We start from the raw sequence: 6,228 nt of genomic DNA, 5'->3' as shown, positions 1-6,228 counted from the left end.
AAAAAAAAAGCCCGGTGCATGTTTATCCTTCACAAAGCACCTCCTGTGGGCTTCTGGAGAAATGCAGGCTGAGTGCAGGCTTTCACTCAGGTTTTCTGCTTGGCTGGAGCCTCAAAACTCTTCTTTCACTGATGAGGGAGCAAAGGCAGCAGCCCCAGCACATCGCTGCTGTCACACGGATGTGATCAGCCCTGGGGCCCCAGCACGAGGGGCAGCTCCTTCCTGCATGCCTGGCTGGGCACACGGAGGTCGGTGCTGGGCTGTACCTGCCTCCTGTTGTGATGTGCTGCTGGAAGTCACGGACGGGCTCCTCCCAGCACAGTGCTGAGGCAGCTGGAGCATGTTAATATTTCACACCTGTGGGGAGCCTGTGTGCATCCTTTCAGAGCTGCTCATAGCTGCAATCTCTTAAGGGAGCAAAGGAAAAGCTCCAGATGTGAACATGAGGACAGGCGGGTGTGATGCCGGCCTGAGCACCGGGTCTGGCTGCGGAGCGGCCTTAGGATGTGAAGGTACGTGGGCTTCCCCCGGGAATATCCCGCACTTCATTTTCTCTCTTTGTAGATGGTGCTGCTGTGGAGCACGGAGCTGTTCCCCTCTCCTGAGGATTGGCAGGATCTGGAGGGCTCTGTCTACAGGCTGCTGGTGGTCCTCCTGCGCTGCCTGGCCACGCAGCGCCTGCCCCACTTCCTGCACCCGGAGCAGAACCTTTTCCAGGGGGATCCACACCGCCTGGCCTCGCTCTACCCCAAGGTGGAGGCCTTTGCATGGGACCCTGCACGCTTCCTCCGCTTCCACTTTGGCCTCCCAACGCGTGCCGATGGCGTGCAGGCAGACCCAGCCCTCCGAGCCCTCCTGCAACTCCCTGCCAAGGATGGGGCATACTGGGACACGGCCTATTTTGACGTCCTACTCAGCCAGGTAACTGGGAGGGAACGCTGAGACCCCTGGCTCTGCACTCAGCTGTTCTCACAGGCACAGGGCAGAGCTCCAGCAATGCCTGAAATTGGCTGGGCAGCACAGGGTTCTTCCCAAAACCTCTTGCCCTGAGCTAATACGTGCTGCCTGCCCTTCTGTAGCCTGCAGCAGTTGTGTGATGATGGCAGTGCTGCAGGGGGTCCCCTCCCTCACCACCCACGTCTCTGCTTAGCTGCAGGTGTACCAGATCCAGGATGCCACGCGCCGCTCAGCCATGTCCCGGCTCCTCACCGAGCTCCGCAGAGACATCCCACTGCAGAGCTGAGTGGGACTCACTGCCACCCCTTTGCTCGCTGTGGGGCGTGGGGAACCCAGGCTGTGGGGAACCCCAGGCTTTGTTGGAAAGGGAAGAAACCTTTCTGCTCCAAAGATTGGCAGGAACTAGTCCAGCTCTGCCTCTCTCCCTGTGCTGAGACTTTGCAGAGCTTCCTGCAGCTGCACCTTTCCTCTTGGATCTCGGCGAGTCCAGGCAAGCTGCAGGGCAGGGGAGCAGCATGGAGCTGTGTGGCTTTATTCAGGAAAGGTGGCACTGGGGAGCAGCACACGTCTGCAGCAGATGGGTGGTGGTGCCGGTGATGGAAAGGATGGGAGGGGAGAAGGGCTGCAGCTGGATCCTGTCCTCCTCCCCCCCACCGAACACATTGGGCTGCTGCACCCCGCGCCAGGAGGGGTGGGGAGCAGGGTACTGGGAAAAGGAAGAAGGCTGTTGGCCACCTCTGTGCCGTGTCCTGTCGATGTGCTGCTCCCTGTGGGCATTTGCTCACAGCCTGCTGTGCTGGCAGTGCTGCAGGGCGTCTCGCAGGGCCCGCAGCAGGCGGTCCACGTTGTCCTGGGTCGCGTTGTAACCCATGAGGCCGATCCGCAGCACCTGGAGGAGAAGGGCAGGCTTCCCCTGCAGCACCCACCTTCAGGCCTTGTGTGTGGGGCACACAACGAGCTGTATGGGCACACGTGTGAACATCCCAGTCTGTTCCTATTTAGCCCTCATTTCTTCTCTGTCACAATAAAGATATGTTACCCTACTAATTAATTATGTGTGCAGCTACTCAATTATGTGCAATTCTGCATGGCAAGGAGTGTTGCTGCACAGGCAGCAGGATGCACAGTCGTGTCAATTTCATGGTGCACTGCTGATGGCCACAGCCTCGTGTTGGCTTAGGGAAGGGGAGCACAGTGCCCACCTTGCCTGCAGTGGGGCCTAGGCCCCCAGAGATCTCAATGCTGTGTTTATCCATCAGGAAGGCTGTGATCTCCTTCCAGTTGTAGCCTTCAGGCACTTTGATGGTGGTGACAGTGGGCAGCCGCGCTGCCTGGGGAAGAAAGGCAGAGGGTTAGAGCCGCATCTCCTATCTGCTTCCCCAAACTGGGGGTCCCTCTCCAGCACCAGGGAAGCTCTGAGCTGTGCAGGGCTGTGCCCAGATCCTTCACTTACTTCCTCCTTCACGAAGAGTTCCAGCCCCAGATCCTGCAACCCCTGGCACAGGCGGGTGGAGACAGCCCGGTGCTGCTCCCAGGAGTTCTCCAGGCCCTGGCAGCACAGAATAGATGTCCCCTGTCTGAATGTCCCATGCCACCACTGACAGCTGGGCATCCTCTGCTCCTCAAACTCTGCTGTAATACAGGCATGGCCCAGTTCAGCTGTCCCTGTGCCCAGCTCACCTGCTCTGCCAGCATGGCCAAAGCCTCCCGCAGGCAGAAGATGCTGCTGATGGGCACCGTGTGGTGGTACCTGCAAAATTCAGGGGGCCCCAGGGCAGGTTCAGCCCCTGCGAGCCCCTGGGGCAGGCACATGGTTCTGCGAGATGGGGAGGGGTGGGGAGCAGTGGCAGAGCCCCACAATCCCTGGGGAGGGGATCTGGGCAGGATGCAAAGCTGGGACAAAGGGGCTGTTCTGGGGGCAAGGGGAAGAAATGCAAATGGAGCAGAGCAACTGGATAAGGTGGGGAGCTTTGGGGACAAGGGGGGATAGATTTAGGGTTAGGGTTAGGTATGTGTTGGGACAGCCACAGCCTCCTGTCTGGGTACAGCCTGCCCTCACATGCGCGGCTCGCCACTGCAGCCCCAGTAGCTTGCCAGACAGCCCATGTCCAGGTAGAAGGATGGGGGCCTCGTCTTCCTCCTCAGCATCTTCTCCCTGGCAGAACACAGGGCTTGAGTGCTGCCCCATGGAAGGGAAAGCCCTCTACCCACTGCTGTCCCTGGAGCACGGAGCCCACAGCAAGCACTGGGTTGGCATTGCAGCCAGGGGATGTGGCCAAGGAGGGGGTCCTGAAGCTACCTGTGCCCCCAGACCTGCTGGGACAGGGCTGTCCTTACCTTGCTCGCTCACTGAATGAGATGGGAGAGCTGCCAGGGGGGGCACTGAGGGCTTTCTGGGACCCCGTGTACAGTACATCAATCCCTGCATGAGAGGGACCAAGGGCTCTGAGCAGGACTCTGTGCCCCATTGCCAGTGGGAAATACAGGACACACACCACATATGCTGGAATGGGGGCACACTAGCACCATGGCTCTCACCCTGCTGATCCATGAGGATGGGCGCTCCCCCGAGCGATGCCACCGCATCCACAAGCAGCAGGCAGCCGTGCCTGGAGGGGGAAAGAGCTCAGCCCCACAGTCCCCTGCAGCCCAGCCCTGGTGGGGTCCCCAGGCATACTGACCGGTGGCACAGCTCGCCCAGCCCCTCCAGCGGCTGCAGGACCCCCGTGGAGGACTCGCCGTGGGTGATGAAGAGCATCGAGGGTTTGTGCTGTGCCAGGCCCTAGTGGGAACAGCGAGGTGAGCGCCCATGGGGGGCTTGGTCCCGGTGCCCCACGGGTGGCACACACCTCCTGAATGTCCCGCAGGGTGAAGTACTCGCCCGGAGGCTTCAGCAGCTCATGGACCTTGGCTCCTGGAGGGGAATGTGCAGAGGGATGGGGAGTTTCACGCACGCATTAATTGGGGGTCTGCCATAAACCACCCTGAGGGTGCCACCTCATAAAACCTGAGCTCTCTGCTATGTTTCCCATCACCTGGGTGGGAGCAGCGGACCCCCTGCTGCAGAGCTCACGCTGTCAGCTCGCCCATAAGCAACCATACCGAGCCTCCTGGCGATGTCAGCAGCACGCTGTCCCCAGATGCCGTTGGTGCCCACCAGCACGGCATCTCTGCCCTCCAGCAGGTTGATGAGGGCAGCCTCCATGGCGCAGTGCCCGGTGCCGCTGATGGCCAGCGTGAGTCGGTTCTGCGTCTGGAAGGCATACTGGATGCCCGCCTTGATCTCATCCATCACCTGAGATGAGGACCAGCACCGCTGTCAGCCCGGTAATGCAGGAGGTGTGGGCGGCTAGGGCAGAGCCACTCACCTGCAGCACCTCGGGGTGCATGTGGCCCAGGATCTGCTGGCCGCCAGCTGCCCGCACTCGGGGGGACACGTTGCTGGGCCCCGGCCCCAGCAGCAGCCGGTGGGGCACAGCCAGCGGCCGCAGCAGCTCACGGGGCGGGGGAACGCGAGGTGTGGAAGCAGCCATGGCACAGCCAGCTGTGCTGCGAGCCCGCAGGAGAGCAGCTATGGATATCGGCAGCGCTGCAGCACGGTGCATCCCCTCCCACGGCCCCACGGACACTGACCGCCGGACTCTGCCCCCGCCGCCTCCCATCCAGTTAATGTGCCACCAGCAGCACAGTGTGCTCAGCAGTGTCCTCGTGGGGTGGCCATGGGATGCAGTGCCTCACGCAGGGCTCTGTCAGCCATGTCGTGGCTGTGGCGAGGAATGTTGTCGCTGAGGATGAGGCCGAGGTTCTCAATGCCTTCTTTACATCTGTCTTTAATAGTCAGGCCAGTAAAACTCAAGGTATTCAGCCCCCTGGGTTGGAAGGTAGGAGTGGGGAGCAGAACAAAACCCCACATTCAGAAGGAAACAGCAACCTGCTGCCTCACCTGGGCTGTACCAAGTCTGTGGGGCTGTTGGAACCCACCTGGGGGTGCTGAGGGTGCTGGTGAGGTGATTGCCAAGCTGATTTCCATCATCTTATCAGTAGCCCTGGTCAGCTGGGGAGGTCTCCAATGATTGAAGACTGCTAATGTGACACGCACCTACAGGAAGGATCATAAGGAGGATCTGGGGAACTACAGATGTGTCTGCCTGACCTCAGTGCCAGGGAAGGTTATGGAGCAGATCATCGAGTGAGATTAGACAGCATGTGCAGGACAACCGGGGGATCAGACCCAGCCAGCGTGGCTTCATGACAGGCAGGTCCTGTCTAACCAACCTGATCTCCTTTGACCGGCTGACCCAGCTGGTGGATGAGGGAAAGACTGTGATGTAATCTATGTAGACTTCAGCAAAGCTTTTGGCTCTCTCCCACAGCATTCTCCTGGAGAAGCAACAGTGGCCGGGACAGGTACGTGTGTTGCAAGGTAAAGAACTGGAGAGCTGGGCCCAGAGAGTGATGGTGGATGGACTGAGATCCAGCTGGCAGCTGGTCATTAGTGGCGTTCCCCAGGGGTTGGTACTAGGACCCATCCTGTTCAATATCTTCATTGGTGATCTGGATGAGGGGATGGAGTGCACCCTCAGTAGGTTTGTAGATGACACCAAGTTGGGGGCAGCGTCCATCTGCCTGGGGGTAGGAAGGCCCTGCAGAGGGACGTGGATGGGTTGGATCACTGGGCTGAGGCCAGTGGGAGGGAGGTCAACAAGACCAAATGCCAGGTCCTGCACTTTGGCCACAACAACGCAGGGCAATGCTACAGGCTCGGGGCAGAGTGGGTGGAAAGCTGCGGGGAGGAAAAGCATCTGGGGGTGTTGGCTCAGCGGGGGCCTCATCGCTCTCTGCCACTCCCTGAGAGGAGGCTGTAGTGGGGGGGGGAGGGGCTGGCCTCTGCTCCAGGTAACAGAAATGAGATGAGGGGTGATGGCCTCGAGTTGTACCACATTAGGTATCATTGGGTATTTGGAAACATTTCTTCTCAGAAAGAGCAGTGAGGCACTGGCACAGGGAGGTGGGGACACCGTCCCTGGAGGTGTCCAAGAAGAGGCTAGATGTCACACTGAGGGACGTGGTCAGCCGTCACAAGTGCGGGATGGTGGTTGGGCTTAATGATGTTATCGGTGTTTCCAACCTCAATTATTCTATGATCTTATGATTCGGTGGCTCTCAAGGGGCTGGGACACGGGGTGCACACGGCACCAAGTCCTGGCATCACCGCCCAGCTACGGCTTCTCTTTCCCGTCCCCGGGGAGCCCTCCGGCGCGGTTGCACACG

The 6,228-nt window shown here is 59.9% G+C and overlaps 2 protein-coding genes across 2 annotated transcripts; one reads left to right on the top strand and one right to left on the bottom strand.

Annotated features, from left to right (window-relative positions):
* Window positions 1-6: 6 nt before the first annotated feature.
* On the top strand, window positions 7-1,868 carry MAB21L4 (mab-21 like 4). The gene is made up of 2 exons (XM_010716518.3): window positions 7-921; window positions 1,151-1,868. The coding sequence occupies exons 1-2, from the start codon at window positions 565-567 to the stop codon at window positions 1,241-1,243; spliced, it is 450 nt and encodes a 149-aa protein (XP_010714820.1). The 5' UTR covers window positions 7-564; the 3' UTR covers window positions 1,244-1,868.
* AGXT (alanine--glyoxylate and serine--pyruvate aminotransferase) lies at window positions 1,739-4,600 on the bottom strand. Its single transcript, XM_010716515.3, has 11 exons — window positions 4,326-4,600; window positions 4,060-4,252; window positions 3,807-3,871; window positions 3,639-3,739; window positions 3,496-3,566; window positions 3,295-3,379; window positions 3,017-3,112; window positions 2,638-2,707; window positions 2,411-2,506; window positions 2,160-2,288; window positions 1,739-1,846 (listed from the first exon to the last, which is right to left on the bottom strand). Exons 1-11 carry the CDS (start codon window positions 4,560-4,562, stop codon window positions 1,739-1,741), a joined length of 1,251 nt encoding a protein of 416 aa, XP_010714817.1. The 5' UTR covers window positions 4,563-4,600.
* Between the last annotated feature and the right edge of the window lie 1,628 nt (window positions 4,601-6,228).

This window comes from Meleagris gallopavo, chromosome 11 (genome assembly GCF_000146605.3).
Source record: "Meleagris gallopavo isolate NT-WF06-2002-E0010 breed Aviagen turkey brand Nicholas breeding stock chromosome 11, Turkey_5.1, whole genome shotgun sequence".
Classification (NCBI taxonomy): Eukaryota; Metazoa; Chordata; class Aves; order Galliformes; family Phasianidae; genus Meleagris; species Meleagris gallopavo.
This window is presented reverse-complemented; position numbering and strand designations above follow the sequence as displayed.